General features: G+C 41.0%; 2 protein-coding genes across 7 annotated transcripts in view; one reads left to right on the top strand and one right to left on the bottom strand.

Annotated features, from left to right (window-relative positions):
* PSME3IP1 (proteasome activator subunit 3 interacting protein 1) overlaps positions 1 to 16,210 on the bottom strand; it is a 40,565-nt gene extending 24,355 nt beyond the window's left edge. Inside the window, exons 1-4 of one of the 3 annotated variants that reach the window (XM_025268712.3) lie at positions 16,080 to 16,210; positions 2,770 to 2,907; positions 2,171 to 2,269; positions 1,644 to 1,765 (exon numbers count right to left, since the gene is read on the bottom strand). In XM_025268712.3, coding sequence (XP_025124497.1) covers positions 1,644 to 1,765; positions 2,171 to 2,269; positions 2,770 to 2,896 — 348 coding nt within the window. In that variant the 5' untranslated portion in view covers positions 2,897 to 2,907; positions 16,080 to 16,210. Of the gene's footprint in view, positions 1 to 1,643; positions 1,766 to 2,170; positions 2,270 to 2,769; positions 2,908 to 15,844 lie in introns of all 3 variants that reach the window. The other 2 variants (XM_006059069.4, XM_006059068.4) reach the window with 2 other exon arrangements.
* Positions 16,211 to 16,294: 84 nt separating this feature from the next.
* Positions 16,295 to 21,598, top strand: part of RSPRY1 (ring finger and SPRY domain containing 1) — a 37,273-nt gene continuing 31,969 nt past the window's right edge. Inside the window, exon 1 of one of the 4 annotated variants that reach the window (XM_006059063.4) lies at positions 16,295 to 16,453. The gene's annotated coding sequence lies outside the window, so the exon portion shown is untranslated. Of the gene's footprint in view, positions 16,454 to 16,516; positions 16,780 to 16,833; positions 17,049 to 17,183; positions 17,654 to 21,598 lie in introns of those variants that run through there. The other 3 variants (XM_006059064.4, XM_025268708.3, XM_025268707.3) reach the window with 3 other exon arrangements.

Genomic DNA, 21,598 nt, shown 5'->3' on the forward strand with positions numbered 1-21,598 from the left:
CTACCTATTCAGAGCACGTTTTGTGGCAGCATGTTGCTATCTTATCTCAACCACCGTCAGTCACCTTGTCTTTAACCAAATTCCTGGGAATCTGTTCACATTTTCTCATACATAACTCTTTAATGGGACCTACTGCACACACTCTGCAAAAAAAAAATACCAACTAGTGCTTACACACAGTCATAGCACCAATCTTAGAGGTAAAAAAGGCTGTTACCACACTAGTGAGGTTATTCAACATATAAGCTTGAAATACTCAAATAAGCTTTCTCACAGGAGGAAGATGCTAAGGTGGCCTTTTTAACCTCTTCTACAAGTCATTCATTAATTTCTTCACACATATACTGAGAACCTACTATATATACCAAGGACTGGAGAAATCAGTGGTGATCAAGTCTTTGTTCTTATGGTGCTTACTTTATATTCCAGCAGTAAAGAGGCAAACAAACCTATAAGTATATAAAGATTTTCAGGTAGTGACATACTATTTTAAAAACTGACATTATAGTCAGTGATGGGGGTGGCTGCAACTTTAGATGGAGTGCTTGGGGAAGATCTCGATGAAGAAGGGTGCTGAGACCCAAGTGTCATGAAATGCAAGCCCTGTAAAATCTGAGGGCAGAACATTCCAGGCTGAGGAAATAGCATATACAAATGCCTTGAAATGGAATTAGAGCTCAGTATGAGAAGAACATAAAGACAGGCAGTAAGCTGGAGTGTAGTAAAAAGGAAGAAGAGTAGTTCAAGATACAACAGGGAGGTGAATTGGCCTAAATCATGCAGAACCTTGTAGGACCTGGTTAAGAATGCAGATTTTAAGTCTAAATGCAACAGAAAGCCACTAGTGTTTGAAACAGGAAAGTTATATGATCCCACGTATGTTTTCAAAAGTTCCCCAGACTATCGTCTAGAGAATGGACTGGGAGGGAGAACAGAAGCAGAGACAATTAGATGGTCACGTAGTCCAGAGAAGGTCTACGACGACTGCAGTGGCAACAAAGACACCAAGAGCTGGAAGATTTGGAGTACATTTTGGAGGTAGTTTGGCAGATACCAGAAAGAGATTTGGAGGGAGGTAGTATAGTGAAGGTAGGAGTAGTGAGGCGTGGAACTGAGAATTTTGATTCAGCCAAGTTACATTTGGGATGCCTAGCAAGACATGCAAGTTGATGCCAGAAAGATAACAGTGAGCCAAAGCAAAGTCCTCTTGGCTGCTTTCCCTACCCCTCTATGGAGACAGACCAGGCTGTATCTGTAGGGAAGGTCTGAGGACACAGGAGGGTTGCTAAAAATTTCCTTTTAAAAACCTAGAAGCCAGTTCTCCCCTGGATGAGGTTTATTGCATCGCCCATCTGTTTCAGAGTCTAATCTCACAAGGCAAGAATACTGTGGTACTGACCATTAGGATTTAGGCCTTTAGTTAATCCTGAAGGATCTGGACTTTTGATTGCAACAGACTCTTGCACGCAACGTAACTCTACATATCGCTGACAGTTGTTCAGCATCACAGGAACACCACAGTTGAAAGGGAACTTAAAGATGACCAGGCAGAAGACTCTCATTCTATAATGAAAAAACTGAAATGCATAGATGTTGATGAGAAACTGACACCTTACAGGTTCCTAGCAAAGTACAAAGGATATTCTGTATTCCTTCAGTTCTTTCAGTTCTTCTTCTCTTCGCTGTTTTTCTATTAGTTCTTGCTGCCGAGAAACCTCATCAAGGAAGTTGGTCTCATCTTCGTCTAAGCCTCTTACCATGTTTTCTGAGGAAATAATTAAACAAGGAACACTTAAAGCAGGCTAAAGGGAAAATACAGTCAAGCTTTTTCCTTGTCCTATTTTTTAATAAACAGCAGATTGTTCAGGGGATTAGAAGAAAGAATTTGTAAACACCAAAGCTTTAGGATAGATAACATGGCATAAAATCAAAGCATCTCTCCCATTACTAGATGTTAGCATAAAATTAAAATGGGTATACTGAGTTCTAAGCAAAAATGTTCAATGTGGTCTAGATGGTAGAAAGCTGTCTCTTTTCCACCAAATGAGCACCTAGAGACTAGATAATCAAGACAATTTCATGGCTGGTTAGAAAAAGTGTTGCACAAGGCAAAAGTGCACCCAAAAGGCCCTGCAGAGTCCCTCAGATGCTGTTTTTTTCTGAAGCTTACTGAATTTGAACTGTTCTTCATACTCCTGCTGCTTCCTGTCTTTCTGTTCCTGTAGCCTTTCATACAGGGACCGAGGGTCATAAACCTCCTCTGGGCATTCTGAAAGAAAAGGGAGGGGAGAAAAATACATACTTTACAATCCATTCATATTATTTTGGAATCACAAAGGATTTAAAGATAAAGTCAAGTCTCTGCATGATCTGAGGGCAAAGATAACACAAAAATAGTACAAAGTTCACAGCTTCCCTCTAGGCCTCAGACAGAAGCCAGCAGTTCTCAAAGCCAGCTGTGAGTGTGAACAGGGCCCATGGACTGAGACAGCTAACTGGATGAGGGATCCACCCCAAACAAACCTTGCATGGTAGCAGCACTCTCAGCTATTCAGATCCTGGATCCACCTGAATAGCTAGAAGACCAGTGCAATCTTCTGGAATAGTGTGGTAGAGTGGAAAGGGTATGGACGTGCAGATCCTGGTCTGCTCCCAGCTATGGAGACCTTACATAGGTCCCTTCAGCCCCTCAGCCTCAGTTCTTCTACTCTAAAGTGATGTTAATAGCCTGCAGGGTTGTGAGGATTAAAGATCTGTGAGCCTATATACCTTCTGGATCTTCAGGTTTTCGAACTTTTTCCCATTCTTCTTGTCTCCTTTTGCGCCGTTCATCTAGCTCTGCCTCAGATACAAACCTCTTTTTGATAACAAGGTTACCGTCATCCCCTCCATCCATAATGGAACAGTCTAAAAAACAAACAATTTCAAGTGAGAACTGTAATTAAAATTCTGAAGAGAAACAAGGAGATTGAACTCTGTCTCCCCCAAGCAACGGACTACCTCAAAACTTCCTTCAGCCTTAAACTGAGAAATCCTCAAGTAGTTTAACTCATAAGTCACTGACAAAAGCACAGGATTACATTTTCTTAATGTATTATGTAGTTTTATCAACATCTATGCTTATCTACAAAGTCAGCAAGAGGACCTGGAATAATTCTAAGGTGGTGAATGGTGGAGCTGAGAATCAGCTGAGAGCAAAAATTCATACTCTTATCCACTTAATCATACCCCTCCCCCCAAACCAGGAATCTTCCTTAAGAAGAAGGACATGTCAATTTCAGCTTTCTTCTTATATCAAATTCCAGTGCTGAGAATGTTCATGGAACATCTTCCTCTAGTGAAGACGAAAATGAAAACGGAGGAAATAAATCCAAACATGCAGAACAAAAGAATAGTCTTTGCCTAAAACCTACTATTGAAGTTTAGTTCACTGTAACAAAACAGAAAAATTTTAAATTTACTAGAAAGAAAACCAAATCAATGGACACAAGTTGTTGCTCTTACTAAAAGCACACAACCCTGGACATTTCTGACTTGGCATCACTCAATGTCTCTAGCCAAAGGCCTATTCAGTTTAGTTCAGTTCAGTCGCTCAGTCGTGTCCAACTCTTGGCGACCCCATGAATTGCAGCACGCCAGGCCTCGCTGTCCATCACCAACTCCTGGAGTTCACCCAGACTCACGTCCATAGAGTCAGTGATGCCATCCAGCCATCTCATCCTCTGTCGTCCCCTTCTCCTCCTACCCCCAATCCCTCCCAGCATCAGAGTCTTTTCCAATGAGTCGACTCTTCACATGAGGTGGCCAAAGTACTGGAGTTTCAGCTTTAGCATTCCTTCCAAAGAAATCCCAAGGCTGATCTCCTTCAGAATGGACTGGTTGGATCTCCTTGCAGTCCAAGGGACTCTCAAGAGTCTTCTCCAACACCACAGTTCAAAAGCATCAATTCTTCGGCACTCAGCTTTCTTCACAGTCCAACTCTCACATCCATACATGACCACTGGAAAAACCATAGCCTTGACTAAACTAACCTTTGTGGGCAAAGTAATGTCTCTGCTTTTGAATATGTTATCTAGGTTGCTCATAACTTTTCTTCCAAGGAGTAAGTGTCTTTTAATTTCATGGCTGCAGTCACCATCTGCAGTGATTTTGGAGCCCAAGAAAATAAAGTCTGACACTGTTTCCACATCTATTTCCCATGAAGTGATGGGACCGGATGCCATGATCTTCGTTTTCTGAATGTTGAGCTTTAAGTCAACTTTTTCACTCTCCACTTTCACTTTCCACCGTAAGGGTGGTGTCATCTGCATATATGACGTTATTGATATTTCTCCTGGCAATCTTGATTCCAGCTTGTGCTTCTTCCAGCCCAGAGTTTCTCATGATGTACTCTGCATATAAGTTAAATAAGCAGGGTGACAATATACAACCTTGACGTACTCCTTTTCCTATTTGGAACCAGTCTGTTGTTTCATGTCCAGTTCTAACTGTTGCTTCCTGATCTGCATATAGGTTTCTCAAGAGGCAGGTCAGGTGGTCTGGTATTCCCATCTCTTTCAGAATTTTTCCACAATTTATTGTGATCCACACAGTCAAAGGCTTTGGCATAGTCAATAAAGCAGAAATAGATGTTTTTCTGGAACTCTCTTGCTTTTTCCATGATCCAGCAGATGTTGGCAATTTGATCTCTGGTTCCTCTGCCTTTTCTAAAACCAGCTTGAACATCTGGAAGTTCACGGTTCACATATTGCTGAAGCCTGGCTTGGAGAATTTTGAGCGTTACTTTACTAGCATGTGAGATGAGTGCAATTGTGCGGTAGTTTGAGCATTCTTTGGCACTGCCTTTCTTTAGGATTGGAATGAAAACTGACCTTTTCCAGTCCTGTGGCCACTGCTGAGTTTTCCAAATTTGCTGGCATATTGAGTGCAGCACTTTCACAGCATCATCTTTCAGGATTTGGAATAGCTCAACTGGAATTCCATCACCTCTACTAGCTTTGTTTGTAGTGATGCTTTCTAAAGCCCACTTGACTTCACATTCCAGGATGTCTGGCTCTAGGTAAGCGATCATAGCATCGTGATTATCTTGGTTGTGAAGATCTTTTTTGTGCAGTTCTTCTGTGTATTCTTGCCACCTCTTCTTAATATCTTCTACTTCTGTTAGATCCATACCATATGTGTCCTTTATCGAGCCCATCTTTGCATGAAATGTTCCCTTGGTATCTCTAATTTTCTTGAAGAGATCTCTAGTCTTTCCCATTCTGTTGTTTTCCTCTATTTCTTTGCATTGATCGCTAAAGAAGGCTTTCTTATCTCTTCTTGCTATTCTTTGGAACTCTGCATTCAGATGCTTATATCTTTTTTTTTTCCTTTGCTTTTTGGTTCTCTTCTTTTCACAGCTATTTGTAAGGCCTCCCCAGACAGCCATTTTGCTTTTTTGCATTTCTTTTCCATGAAGATGGTCTTGATCCCAGTCTCCTGTACAATGTCACGAACCTCATTCCATAGTTCATCAGGCACTCTATCTATCAGATCTAGGCCCTTAAATCTATTTCTCACTTCCACTGTATAATCATAAGGGATTTGATTTAGGTCATACCTGAATGGTCTAGTGGTTTTCCCTACTTTCTTCAATTTAAGTCTGAATTTGGCAATAAGGAGTTCACGATCTGAGCCACAGTCAGCTCCTGGTCTTGTTTTTGTCTATTACAGAGAGAATTGTTCCGTCTCTGTGACCATGCCAAAAATTCCTCAAGTTTTGCAGAACGACCTCTTATGGAACAAGGGCCAACATTTTAAATGTTTCTGGCAGAGAAACATCAAAGATGTAGAACTTTAATGGATGGGAGAGACAATTTAGACCCTCACTGTCCTCTTTCTCAGCTGTAGCTCTCCTTTCTCATCCTACATTGGCTGTCTGGTTTCCTCCTCTCACCCTTATTTACTGGGAAATAATTCAGAATGTGATGGATCCTCATAGCCCACCTCAAACAATTCTCCATCTGGCAACAGAACCCACCCTTCATACCCAGGAGATTTTCATCCAACCCATACTTTAAAACTGCACTCCCTTCAGGCAGCTGACTCTCTCTCTGAGCAGATCTGACTAGCACGATAGTTATTCCTTAAACTGAACTGAAATCTCTCTTCCTATAAATTCCACAGATAGGTTGAATCCACTGGGACTACACAAAAGAAGCCAAATCCCTTTTTCAACACGACAATGCTTCAGCTGTTTGAAAACAACTCCCATTTTCCTCCTAATTTGTCACTTTTCTAGGTCAAACATTCCTAGTTCCTTTAATCTTATAAAAACATGAAAAAACTGTCTCAAAACTGTGACCTTAAACTGTTATGATTTAAACCTGGGAAAACAATATTAGGATATGGTAATACAACTGGCATGCCATTGAATCCATCTCTTTACTCTTGATACACTTAAAAAAATTAAAGTATTGAAAGAACTCTTCTTATAGTTCAAAATAAAAATCTTGAATCTTACATGCTTACATCTAAGTAAGAATTCAGGCTCAAGATTTATACTTATAATGCAAAACTAAGGAAGTAAAGCCATCTATTTAATTTCCATAGCCTGTTGAGTTTTTGGATAAAGAAGAATTCATTTGACTTAAAAAAAAAATGAATCTGACTTTAAAAAATAATTCATTTGACTTAAAAAAAAAATCCCTGAAACTCAAGAGTCAGAGCCTTCAAGATACATGTAAACAAAGGTTTGAATTTGAAATAGAGACTCTCAGAGAATAAGAATTTTCCCAACATTTATCAATTACTTTTGGAAAAAGACAAATTTATGGGATTCCAAGGCATTCTTACTCTCCTTTTCATCTTCTTCTCAAGTGTTAGAACTGAACTTTTACCCAAAGAGTTTGCCCTGTGCTATTTCCCCATCTTTCACATGCAGGACTAAATCAAGAATCATAGTTGGTTAATGAAAAAGAAAACAAGGTAGAAGCATGTTTTAAAAAGGAAATTTAAAGACAATGGGTTTATAATTTGACAGAAAAAAATTCTTTCAATGGGTTGGTTTCCTGAGAAAAGTCACACTTTCAAAACTAATGAGCACTTGTAAAAATCTGTTCTTTAAACCTAACATAATCCCGACATTCCCTCATTCCCAAAATAAAACTAGATGGCCATGCCTAATTATAAAACATTTCTGTGAATTTAAAAGGACCAACACTAAACACAGACTGCTTCATCCATCTCTTTCTTCAATTTGCACACCTCCTATAGGTCGTCATTCCCTGGCCCTTCAACTACTATTCCCTTCTTGCCTGCAATGCCACCAGTGGCCCTCTGGCTAATGAATTTTCTATATTAGGAGGTCAAAGGACAGAAACACAAGCTGGAATCAAGATTGCCGGGAGAAATATCAATAACCTCAGATATGCAGATGACACCACCCTTATGGCAGAAAGTGAAGAGGAACTCAAAAGCCTCTTGATGAAAGTGAAAGGGGAGAGTGAAAAAGTTGGCTTAAAGCTCCACGTTCAGAAAACGAAGTTCATGGCATCCGGTCCCATCACTTCATGGGAAATAGATGGGGAAACAGTGGAAACAGTGTTAGACTTTATTTTCTTGGGCTCCAAAATCACTGCAGATGGTGACTGCAGCCATGAAATTAAAAGACGCTTACTCCTTGGAAGGAAAGTTATGACCAACCTAGATAGCATATTCAAAAGCAGAGACATTACTTTGCCCACAAAGGTTAGTCTAGTCAAGGCTATGGTTTTTCCTGTGGTCATGTATGGATGTGAGAGTTGGACTGTGAAGAAAGCTGAGCGCCAAAGAATTGATGCTTTTGAACTGTGGTGTTGGAGAAGACTCTTGAGAGTCCCTATGACTGCAAGGAGATCCAACCAGTCCATTCTGAAGGAGATCAGCCTTGGGATTTCTTTGGAAGGAATGATGCTAAAGCTGAAACTCCAGTACTTTGGCCACCTCATGAGAAGAGTTGACTCATTGGAAAAGACTCTGATGCTGGGAGGGATTGGGGGTAGGAGGAGAAGGGGACGACAGAGGATGAGATGGCTGGATGGCATCACTGACTCTATGGACGTGAGTCTGGGTGAACTCCAGGAGTTGGTGATGGACAGGGAGGTCTGGCGTGCTGCGATTCATGGGGCGTGCTGCGATTCATGGGGTCGCCAAGAGTCAGACACGACTGAGTGACCGAACTGAACTGAAGGACAGAAAATGTTTATGAACAACAAGTGGTCATACTCCTCAGTATGCTAGATAATATTCAGAATATTCCTTCTCCAACAGTATTCAAAATTTCCCTATCAATAAATACTGCCAAGAAGCCAGCTTAACTTCAGACACTTTTCATGACAACCTAATTTAACTCAACGAACATATAACAGATACCTTCTGCTGAAGTCTCCTTACAGGAGGGAAAACAGGTAATGATGAGTATAGATTCTGAGATCAAGAGACCTTGGTTCTGCCACTTGTAAGTTGTATGATTTTGGGCAAGTCATTTAACTCATCTAAGCCTTAGTTTCCTAATCCACAGATTGCACTCATCAATGGAGATTAAGAGAGTACTGCACAACATAAAGCTTTTGTGAGATAAACTAGATAACTCATGTAAAGCACTTAGCACAGTGTTTGGGACCTGCTTAAAAATGCTTTAAAAGGTCTGTCATTATTGCAAAGAGCTATGCTGAGCTCTGGTTATGGGAGTGAGAGAAATATACTACGCTATGCTCAAGGAGTGTAGGAGAAATAAATCAGTGACATAAACAACCATGATAAGTGAAGTGGGAAAGGGACCAGATGAAACTGAGGGAAATCAGGAAAAGCTTCCATGTATACGTATTTGGTAATTCTGTAATTCCCCTTTACCATAGATATTTTATTATTAATTCAATTTAAATAAACTCAACATCAGGCTGAATGCTGAACTCTGTGTCCAGCATTGTGTAAATTCTATGGGGGTGCATAAAGAAAATAAACTTTAAAGAGCTAGTACTCTTGTACTAGTTCCTAACAGGTACACAGTGAATGTGATGAATTGCCAAAGTAAATGGTACAGCTAAGAGGCAGTAATGAAGGGCACAAATAGGGATCAACCCAGTTTCCCAAGCTGAAAACCTGGACATATACTTAAGACTCCTTTTTCCTTATTCCCTTACATCCCACTAGTCACCAAGTTCTGTTGTTTCTACTTCACAATGATCTCTCTTTAATTCATCCTTTCCTTTCTAATCTCTTCTTTTCAGGGCCTCATCTTGCATAAAGAGCATTCTGTTAAGACTCTCTGTTTCTCCTCTGGCCCCCATTCCAGCTATTTCTAATTCTACTACAGCATTTATTCATTGTGTTTTATCACTTAGAACTATTCCAACAGCTCTTTGTATCCACAGTGCTTATTAGCACAGTGTCTGGCATATATTAAATATATAAGAAATACTTACTGGATAAACCAACCAGGGAGAGAATTTGAAGAATTTAAGCAGAGAGGAATGCTCTCACATACATATTCTTAGATACTGTCCAATGTAAATTATAGAAAATAATAGTCATCAAATAAGTATTCACTAACGTGTCTTTGTCCCATAGGCAATTCTATTCAAACATCATACAACTTGTGCAATAGGAAACACAGGACCAAAGATTACATCACCTTGCTATATTAGATAACTGACATCTTCAAGAATAACTCTTGCTACTTACTTTCCTTTAATTTCAGCTAACTAAAAAAAAAAAAAAATCTCATACTAAAAATTTCTTAGACAAAGCATTTTTCTCCAAAGAGTCCAACGTTCATTAGCTGTTTATTTTGCAACAGAAAGGTGATTTCTACCCTCAACTTATTTACCTTCTCCCAGAAGTAGAGAAATCAGAAACTTAAAGTGTTTATTTCTAATTCCTACAGCTTACCTAAATTTTCACAAGTCTCTTATTCTCTTTTGTTAGAATAATTAAAAACAAAACACAAATAAACAAAAGCCCAGAGATCTGGGGATTTAATGATAAAAATTCACTTGGGGATGAAGAAGATTTACATTGAGAATGCTTATTTTGTCCTTATAGTATTTAATTTTAGAAAGAATAACTGTGCCAACTTTTCTTTACTCTCATAGCATTTTTTATGGTGATTCAAGTTCAATTATCAAATTAAACATTATAGTATTTTTAAAAGGATTCTATAAGTTCTTCAAATAGAGAATTCATGGAAATCCAAAACCATACCAAAATCACTTTGTCCCAACTTAAAAGTTTCAAACTGATGCAAATTTTCAAATTTGCTTGACAGCCAAACAAACAATGTTCTTATATCTCAAGCTGAAATAAATGTTAAACACTGCACTACTGTGTTTGTACTGGAAATTATAGTATTTAATTTCCAGACTGGTGAGACAGAATGGGTTTATGCACAGCATGCTATATAAGTTTCAAGAAACTAAACTTACATTGCTGCTCCCAAGATAATTGCCATTGCTGACATGAAAATTATTCCATTTAGCTCATGCCATGATGCAAGTAAATGAGATCTGGTTTCCTCTGGAATTGAATTTTGTGATGGCACACTACTTAAGTGTTTACATCACTGACCACCATACTCTCCTAACTTCTAACATTAGATACACTGTACTTGTAAAAATACACCAGGGCAGATCAGATCTCTGTGTCACAATGTTCTAACATTTCCCCAAAGGGAGCAAAAACAATAGGCCAATCCACGTTTTTTCTGTTAGTAAATATACTTAAGTACTGCTCTTCCAACATTATCCTGATGTTCAAGTCACGTGAGATCTTAAAATGTAGGACAGAAACTAAGGAATTTGGCAAACTAAAAATCATTCTAGAAAAGACCGCTTTCTGGCCAGAAGGCACTTCTATCAAGCTACAGTAATTTAAGTCAAACCAACTTTCCCTATAAAACTTCAGAGCATGACAACTACTAACAGAGAACAGTCTGTTAGCACTTATTACTAGACAAAGTAATTCTCAGTCACTCTTCTAACACTGAGACTTATTTAACCTACTCCACTAGCAAAGAGGACTGAAAGAATCTAAAAATGAGGGCACAGCATTAGTAAATGCAATTCATATGTACAATGTTTACTATAAAGAGCAATTTGAAGTAACCTCTTCTTTTTGCAAGACATCTAGAAAACACATGCCATGTATTTTTCCACAGCATAAGAACAGTTTCATCATATGTACATTTACCTTGAATTTATCTACTGATAGATCCACTGGAAGAAAAAAAAGATAACAATATTGGTTCCCTTAGCTGATCCTCAACTCCCCAACTCATCCGTGCCTCTCAGAGTGTAATTCTAATATGAGCTATATTTTTTACAAACAGTGATTCTTAAATGTGAACCAACTACTTTATCTAAAACTCAAAGGAAAAAAATAGCATCTGTTTCAAAGCCGGAGAAAAATTTGGCCATGTTGGAATTTTGCTACACTGGTGTACCTATACCCAACATGGTGCGTCCCTAATAGATTTCCAAGGATAGCTTTGGCTACACATTAGTTTACCATCTGGGTTGACTTTCACTTCAGTCCAGTCGCTAAGTCATGTCCGACTCTCTGCAACCCCATGGACTGCAGCACGCCAGGCCTCCCTGTCCATCACCAACTCCTGGAGTTTACTCAAACTCATGTTCATTGTGTAGGTGATGCCATCCAACCATCTCACCCTGTCGTCCCCTTCTCCTCCTGCCCTCAATCTTTCCCAGCATCAGGGTCTTTTCCAATGAGTCAGTTCTTCATATCAGGTAGCCAAAGTATTGGAGCTTCAGCATCAGTCCTTCCAATGAATATTAAGGACTGATTTCCTTTACAATGGACTGGTTGGATCTTCTTGCAGTCCAAGGGACTTGCAAGAGTCTTCTCCAACACCACAGTTCAAAAGCATCCATTCTTCGGCCCTCAGCTTTCTTTATAGTCCAACTCTCACATCCATACATGACTACTGGAAAAACCATAGCTTTGACTAGATGGACCTTTGTTGGCAAAATAATTAACACGCTGTCTAGGTTGGTCATAACTTTTCTTCCAACGAGCAAGCATCTTTTAATTTCACGCCTGCAGTCACCCTCTGCAGTGATTTTGGAGCCCCAAAAAATAAAGTCTCTCATTGTTTTCATTTTTTCCCCATCTATTAGACACAAAGTAATGGGACCAGATGCCATGATCTTAGTTTTCTGAATGTTGCATCTTAAGCCAACTTTTTCACTCTCCTCTTTCACTTTCATTAAGAGACTCTTTAGTTCTTTGCTTCCTGCCATAAGGGTGGTGTCACCTGCATATCTCGAGGTTATTGATATTTTTCCCAGTAATCTTGATTCCAGCTTGTGCTTCATCCAGCCTGGCACTTCGCATGATGTTCTCTGCATGTAAGTTAAATAAGCAGGGTGACAATATGCAGCCTTGACGTACCCCTTTCCCGACTTGGAACCAGTCTGTTGTTTCATGTCCAGTTCTAACTGTTGTTTCTTGACCTGCATACAGATTTCTCAGGAGGCAGGTAAGGCGGTCTAGTATTCCCGTCTCTTTAAGATTTTTCCACAGTCTGTTGTGAGAATAGCTTTGACTACACACTATTTTACCATCTGGGTGGACTTTGGAACCTAACCCACACTAAATTATACTCTCTCTTACCCCCACCTTCCAAGCTTTATGGATCTCCTGTCCAAAACCAAATTTTAAAAAAAAGGACTTTACACTACACCAAACATACAAGGCCCACTCATTCAGTTGTATTTTTGAAGTAAATCTTTACAGGGAATATATGTGCAAGGCAGGGCTTCCCAGGTGGCTCAGCAGTAAAGAATCCACTTGCCAATGCAAGACTTGCAGGAGATGTGGGTTCGATCCCTGGGTAGAGGTTCCCTAGAGTAGGAAAAGACAACCCACTCCAGTATTCTTGCCTGGAAAATTCCATGGACAGAGAAGCCTGGTGAGCTATAGTCCATGGGGTTGCAAAGACTCGGACACAATCAAGCAGCAATAGCATTATGAGCAAGTCACAATGCTAAGTACTAAACTGAAAGTATTTTTTAGCAAATAAGAAATTTGAATTCAAAAGAAGAGATAAGTAAGTACAGGAGCAATTTAAGGAAATGGAGAATGAGGGTAAATGCTCTAAGAGAAAAGAAATTAAGCACTAAGGAGTTCAAAAAAGGAAGACTAGAAAAAAGCACTGGGGAAGCTTAATTTTGATAGCAGCTACGACACTGCTCCAATACTTTGGCCACCTGATATGAAGAGCCGATACATCGGAAAAGACCCTGATGCTGGGAAAGACTGAAGGCAGGAGGAGAAAAGGGACAACAGAGGATGAGATGGTTGGATGGCACCACCGACTCAATGGACATGAGTCTGAGCAGGCTCTGGGAGATGGTAAAGGACAGAGAAGCCTGGCGTGCTGCAGTCCAAGGGGTCACATAGAGTCAGATACGACTGGGCAACTGAATAACAAGGACACTGCACTGTGAAAGGTGGTGGAAGTTTTAGATAGGTGAAGAAAAATAACCTTTAACTCAAAGTTGCCTGAAAGACAAATTTCACTCCTAAAATCAAAAATCAAAGGGGGCTTCCATTTCCAGAAATAGTGGGCTAGGTAATTGAGACCAATCCCTCACTTCTGCAACAAATAAAACTGAAAGAAGTTTTTTTTAAAATAATTCTTAAACAAATAGAAAAGCTAACAAGACAGTAAAGAATTCGTCAAAAACCCAAGACAAGGTGAAAACCAGAAACTGAGTCCAATATTCAAACTGGTTTTCATCCTGAGGATTTCTCTGATGTTGAACAAGCTACTGTTTTGGTACCCTTGGTAAGAAAAAGTCAAAAGCAGAGAGCCCAGGTAACGTGTGTGGGGTCTGATAAACACCTCTTTCTCCATCTTAATCTGGTACCCCAAAGAACTCCAGCATCAGGTAAAGGTGAACTGGTAAGACAAAAAAGCAGGAATAATGGGCAAGAGAAAAAGACCAAAAGACATCCAGACAGTGGAATTAACACATATAGATTACAAAACAACTATGCTTACCATGTTTAAAGAAATAAAAACCAGGCCTCAAAATTAACAGCAGAGCATAAGAAACCGTTCAAGTGGCATGGCACATTTGAAAAGAAAAAACAGAACTTCAATGACTAAAACATGCAATAAATTAATTCAAAATCACAACAGATGAGTTTAGTAACAGATTAGAAATAACTTGAGAAAATTAATAAAAACAAATTATGCAGACTGTAGTATAGAAAAGTAAAAAGAGGAAAAGGCATAAAGAAGAGAGGGGGAAAGGTCTACTTTAAATCAGTAAAGAAGGAAGATATACAACAGGGCAGAAACAGTACATGAATATAAATGACTGAGAATTTTACAGAACTCATGAAAGACACTAATCCAAAAATTTAGAAGTGTAATAGACACCAAACACACTGAACAGAAACAAATCCACAGTTGCATACATCATAAGGAAAATTCAGAAAACTAAAGACGAAATAAACTGTAAAACACATGCTACAGAAAAAGCGAAACAGGTGGTATTTGAGAATGAAGACAAAGCACCCTTCAAAAGGAGATCAATAGTGAGCACACTGAAATTGCTTAATTTACCTGCCATGAAGATATAATTACGCTGATTGAGTCTACAGCTGTACCATGCGCTTAAATCACTTCATTTACCAGATACATGGTTTTCAATTTCTGCAGCAGCAGCTTGAGTCTAATCAAAACAGTAAGATTCTTAAATGGGAACGACTGCTAACCAGGTAAAAGGTATTGATATAATTGTTACAACCACTAAGAATTTCCCCATGAGGGAAAGGCACCAAGACCCCTCTGAGAAAGATAACTGGGCAGCCTCAGCTTTCAGACCCTTACACTGTTCATCTCAAGCTCTATTTTTAAAACTGTAAAAGCTGCCTTTATCTCTACTCAATTCCTTGTATCAAAAAGGAGTCTACACACTATTCCCTTTCAAGGCGTTCAGAAGCAGTGCTTTCCAAACCATTTTTTATGGGGTCCTTGTTAACACAGCAATAAGGCAAACAGCTGAATTATCAACGAATCTTACCCAACAGCTGGTACACAAGAGGTCACTGGGAATTCTGACCGCCAGACCTGCACTTGACTTCCTGGGTCTCACTCAAGACCTGAGTCGGACTAGCCGGGATGGGGGGCGGGTGGTCCGAGAATCTGCATTTTAAAGGGCCACAGAAGCTCTTGTTTTCTGCTAGTTTCAAAACCAGTGCTAAGAAGGAATAGGTCTCCACCTTTACCGCGATGCGCTCTGGCTTTCACCTGGGCCAGCAGCTCTCAAGACCCTTCAACCCTCAGTTAAGTTTTCTGTAAGACGAACACGCCAGTTTGATTTCCTTTACAAGAAAGTGCACTGAGCACAGAGGCTGGTACATGGAACATAATTAATGTTTCCATCCTAAACTAATTCTGTGACTCAGAAACTCGCAACCAGGCAGGCACCCCCACAACTCCGGAGTAGCCTGGAGCCGTTCCAAGACCTCTGAGATAGAGCCCACTCCTCGCTTGAAGCCTGCCACCTGGTAGAAAACGTAGAAGGGAGCCGACAAGAGACCCAACGCCCCAGGACCGCTTGAAAGGGTCGGCATCCTCTTCCACAGGACCTGGAGGCGTTCCCGCGGGCTCCCTCGGCTTCCCTCAGGCTGGGCCCCACAAGCCCCTGTCTCTGGTGACTCAGAACCCTGGGCGAGAGCGCAGACTAAGAGCAGGCCTGGCCCTAAACTTCACGTCAGACGCACCCCCCACCTCCTCAGAGAGGATGCTGGAGCCCTGGTCTCGCTGCCTGGCCAGGGCCCAGGCCGCACTCACCTACCAGCGTGCGGGAGGCGAGACCCCCTCACCTCGGCGGCGCCCACCCCAAACTGCCACCGCAAACGCCGCTCGCTCTTAAGAAAAAATAAAAAGAAGGAAAATAAAAACAGAAAGAATGAAAGCAAGAAAACAGCCTTTGCTTTGGTATTTCTTTCTACCCTTCAGGGCTTCCTTTTCCTCACCGCCACAACAAAGTTCCGCCCCTCTTCCGGCGATGTAACCCAATCCGTACCTCCCTTCCTCCCGTGGAGCCAGATGGAAATCCGGTGCCTTGAAAGCTAGCGGGAGAGACTTGATTGGGCCATTCACACTTCAGCAAGGGGATTGGCCAGCTCCCTCCAGGAGGGCGGGCCGAGTCGTGTTGTCACGTGATGTGTTTCCTGAAAGCTTATTGGATGTGAGGAAGAGGGCTTGCCACCGAGGAAGGGGCGTTTCCTAGGGGACTGAGGGAGGGCCGGGGCGGTACGAAGCGGGGGTGGGCCCAGCACGTAATGGCAGCGCCGTGGCCCCGCGTCCATCTTTACCGCTCTCTTGGACCTGTCACAAAGGAGTCGCGCCGCAGCCGCCGCCGCCCCCTCCCTCGAGTGCGCCCGAGAGCTGGAGAAAGTCAGTGCCGCAGCCCAGCCGGGAAGCCCCTAGGAACGCGAAGCGGGGGGAGTTCCAGGGCTGGGGACGTCCGTGAGGGAGGGGAACAGCCGCCTGAATCTGCGGCGGGGAGACAGGACTGGGCTCGGGGAGATTCTGAGGAGGGGGCTGGGAGCGGGTGGCATTGGGCAGAGCCCAGAAAACAGCCCGGAGGTTCTCCAACGAGACCCGTGCTGAAGGCGCCAGGAGAGGACCCTGGAAGAGGGTGTTTCCGCTTTAGGGGTTTCTTGACCGAGGAGATTGTTGGGGGTCGCCCTTCTGCGGAGGCCGCAGCCAAAAGGGCCCAGGTGAGAGGCAGGTAGCTCCTGGGAGGCTCCTGATACATAGTGGTGCTCCTCAGGGGTGGCCAGGATAGAAGGGTAGATAGGAGGATGCTTGGGGAGGGTTTCCTTTTGTGGAGTTTGAGGTTTAGGGGGAAGGAGTGGCAGAAGACCATCCCTGGGGAGGCTTAGACGTGCCTTAGGGTCAAGAAACGCCTCAGAGAGAGCGAGAAGCTAGGAGTTAGGAGCCAGAGCTAGCGGATTTCCCTACTTCGGAGGCCCGATGTGAAAAATGAGTAAGAGCCTGGGGAGAGGGGATTTGCTGCGCGGTTCCGGGAGGAAGATCCCCCTCCCCCCCGCCCCCCCCAAGCCATAGGAAAGCCCGGGTTGGAAATAGAGGGAAACGGGAATGGCAAGCTTTTTCCTTTGAAACATAGGAATCAGCCGTTTCTGGACATAGTGCAGGTGGAGTGGGGGGAAGTCCGTCCCACCGACACTCCGTGCGTGACTCTTGGATCAAGCTTTTGTTCTACCTGCTGCCTCAGTTTCCCTGTGTTTGGGGTCGGAGACTGAGGCAGAAATGATCCACTGAGACTCTTCAGTTCTATCTTGTATAGCTGTCTGAATGAGGTTGCTCCCCCTGGAGTGTTGTACTTTGAACTTCTAAAGGTTAGAAGAGTCTATTTAATTGACTGAAGGGAGTCCCCTGGTTGGCCAGGCCCCTTACCTGCCATCTCCTCCTCCTTAACCTCCTTGGGTCTCTTCTGTAAAATAACACAGTGTGTGAAAGTGTTTTGCAGAGTACAAGCTGTGTGAAAGTATTGTGATTCTGCCATCAAAGGGGTTGCTGTTGAGGAGTGAAAGTGAAGACTCTTTCTAAACTGTGAAACAGTATGTAGATGTAAGGGATTAGCATTAATACAGTTGTTGATCACCTATGGAGTGGGGGAGTCATATTGTACTGAAAGCTTCAAGGTTTCCAGCTTTTTAGGTCATATAGTCTAAACCCATGATTTCAGCTCCTGCTTAGATGGGGGTGGAGGATGGTTTTTTCCCAGAGTTTTAATTTACTTTGAACCTCTGATGATACTGCAAGAGATAGCACTATGATATACTCTTTTCCTTCAGGAATTTTTTTTTTTTTTTCCTGACAGCTGAAATTTTCTTCCAGGCAATTTAATCTCATTATTGTAAACCACCCCCCCCCCCTTTCCATATATATGTATTTGTGGCCTCTTTATGTACAGGTAGTGAGTATCATGTGTTCTCCCTCAGTTTTGATTTTATAAATGAGACCTCCATTTTTTCTCCATGAATATTATGCCTTCCTGTAGTCACTCCAAACCATACATTATGAGGCACATTAGCAATGGCTTTAAAAGTTTTTTCCCACAACGGTTGTTTCTGCTTTTCACCCATGTATAGTTTGCACTTCCTGGGATGACATCTTGCTTTGTAAATCCCTCTATGAGGTTATAAGTACTGTGTCCATGTATGACATTTTCGTAATTTTGGGTTAGTTGCAATTGTTCGAGCTGGTTTAACAAATATTGAGTAATTTGTGATTTTTGAAGTTTCTTTTTTTTTGCTAAACAAAAAGCTGACTTGAATTTCCTGTTTTTCTAATCTTACGTTCCATGAGTCTTTTTTGAAAAAAATCCCTGTGGTGATTCTGTGAGCTTTCTGGTTCCCAAGATACACATTGTCCAGACCTGCTGCTTTAAGTCCTGCTTTTCCATTTTCATAAACACTTCATTATTTCTGCACTTCATGATTATTTTTACTTTATTGATTATAAGAAGTGTTCCAGCATAGTCTATGTGGACTTTTTCTGCTTCATCAGCAAAATAACTTTTCACTTAGTAAATTGGCCAAGAATCAAGGGGAAATAAAAACTTAGCATTTTGTGTGAAAAGTAAAAGTCGCTCAGTTGTGTCCGACTCTTTGCGACCCCATGGACTGTAGCCTGTCAGGCTCCTCTGTCCATGAACTTCTCCAGGCCAGAATACTGGAGTGAGCAGCCACCCTTCCCTCCTCCAGGGTATCTTCCTGACCCAGGGATCGAACCTGGGTCTCCCATGTTGCAGGCAGATACTTTACCTATGTTACTTAAAATTGGAAATTTTCTGTTTTGTGGTGGAATTCTTGTAAAGTAGGATGTGACAGTCATAGGGTTGCATAAGTAAGTGAAAAGTCATTAGACACCACAGACGGGAACCACAGTGGAACCAGTAATCTATTTCAAAAGAGTTATGGAGTGGGGTAGTAAACTATATAGCTTCTCATCAAATATTTGGGCATTTTCAAAGCATTTCCCATTGAATTTGGATAGTTTTTCCTGGTATTCAAATTATAAAATTGAAAAACAGAATAGTTAAGAAATAGTGAATGCTATAACTTGGGCCACAACCTGAGGAGGAGACTTTCACAACTTTGTAGGAATGCAAATAAGTGACTATGTCCCCTTTGGTTTATCTGTTCAATACGTAAACTTTTGAAATAGTTTTCTTGCCAATCTTTATGATTAGAAAAAAGTACATATTTGTTCTATTTTACTCTCAATGTCCATTTTAAGAGGGAATGCTTGCTGGTTCAGTATGTAAAATCATTTTTTTACTGTAGATAACTATGATATATACAAGGCTAACTGAGATAGTACCTAATAAATAGTGGTGAACTCTTGGAGAACATTCCACTTTCTCCCTCTCTAAGCTTTGGAAAACTAAGAATGCATTTAGAGACAGCAGAGGATTGATACACTCCTTAAGTTTGTTAAGGAATGAACCCTGCATGTAACTTTCTTATTGCTTGAAATTATAGTTTTCAAGCATAATTTCATGGGTCTTATATACATCAAGTAGAAAGTTTTGAAATACCTTATTTGACAGGTTTATTATTACCTCAGTTTAATGTTTCAGTGTTAGTTTTTTGTTTTGTTTTTTTTTCCTTTACCCTTTCTACCTCCTAAAGAATTAAGTTTCCTTTTCTGTGCTCCTTTAATGCAATGATTCTCAGAGTATGTCTCCTATCCTGCCCCGCCTTGTTGAAAATGTGCTCTTTTTTTTTCAATTCTTATTGCTTCATAGTTGTTCATACTTACCTGCACCTAAAGGCTAGTTATTAATAATTTACCAGGTCACTAAACCATGATGTTCATGAACCAAAACTAGCATAATGTTGTCTCTGATACCTTGTTTTCCCAGAAAGCACTGTCGTGAGACACTTGGCAGCAACACAAGCTTCTTACCATGTCATGTGCAGAATAGGAATTCTTAGAATATTCAGGAAAGGTGCTTATTTGGGAGTTACCATTAGTATTGTCTTGAATTGATCTTTGTTTTTCATTGTGCTTCCTCTTTTTATTTATTTTTCATTAGCGTTACCATTATCTTCATCAACTAAGTTTATGGACTTTCGGTTAACCTTTCAACTGCATGGTCAGTGGTATATGTACCAACAATATTTTGGCTTATCATTTAAGACATGAATGTGTTGCAGTGCAGATCTAAATCCTTCATTCCCCAGTTGCCAAGGCTAATGTATATAGTCACTTAAAAACTTGCTGGTACAGATACTTGCATGTTCACTAAGTTCTTTTTCCACTGGAAAAATGGTGGAGTGAGAGGCTTCCTTCTGGTGGACCTGACACTATATGCATGGGCTTCTATGGCAGGTGCTGTATTATGGATTGTGCACTCTGTTGTCTGTGGCTGCCCTTCATCCCTTTAAGAAAAGTATGAGGGACCTTTTTTCATCTTTGCTCTGTGCCTGGCATATTAGCATTGGATTCATATTTATTGAGTGATGTGTTCTCAGCTTTTCAAAGAATACTTTTTACAGATTTTAGAATGAATTCACTTAAAATACTTATTGAGTATCTGTTAGATGGGCTACAAGTCCACGTGGTCGCAAAGAGTCGGACACACCTGAACAACTAACACTTTTTCTCTTAGGTTCCAGTAGATAAACAGTCAAGTGTGTAACTGAGTGTTTCAGACCCCATTTTAAGTGGATTTCATTGAGAAAGGTGTTGCTATCCATGCTGTTTACTTTTTGTTTGCTTTTCTTAGCAGCAAAGAGTTTTCTATAACAGAAGAATCTTTTCAGATTTGTGAATCGTGTTTGGATGACACATCTATATTATTTCCTGTTATTTGGTCTTCTGGAGGTGAAAATCCCCCATAGTATGGAGTATTACATTTGTTTTTCTCCTCTGGATGGCAGCTATCATTAGCACTTACCTCAGTTCTTCCTTAGCGTTTCCTTTTTGGGTCCAAGGCAAATTTTTCAGCCTTTAAGACCAGGCAGGATTATTCATTTCTCCTTATTTTTTTTCACCTCTCTCCTTTTTACTCTCATTTGCTTTTGGTAATCCCTTACTCTGTCCTACCCTAAGTACTCCTCCAACAGTTCAACCAAAAAAATTGTCTACTTTTCCCTCAAAAATGCACTTTCTTAAGCCAACCTCAGTGCACAAGAGAAGTATTAGAATCATTCAGTGCTTTTCCCAGACAACTTGAAAGTTACAATCCAGCGGATAAGAATACCTTATGTGACTTAAACCTCAAGTGCCCAGTGCCACTGCAGACAAATAGTTTTCAACACCTGAGTGGCATGTAAAAATATCAGAGCTGCCCTTCCTTTTGGGGGAAAAGTGAAGTGCCAACCAAATATTTCACAATCTTTCCCTTCCCTTTCCTCTGAGATATCTTAGATTCTAGAGGCAAAACATGCCCTTGTTAAAATGTCCTCAGGTGGTTTATGTTTCAAATGGCAAGTGTACTCTTGATATACAATACATCTTTCTTACCTATTTATTTTGCTACCAAATAATCTCGTTGACCTC

This window comes from Bubalus bubalis, chromosome 18, assembly GCF_019923935.1.
Source record: "Bubalus bubalis isolate 160015118507 breed Murrah chromosome 18, NDDB_SH_1, whole genome shotgun sequence".
NCBI classification, from domain to species: domain Eukaryota; kingdom Metazoa; phylum Chordata; class Mammalia; order Artiodactyla; family Bovidae; genus Bubalus; species Bubalus bubalis.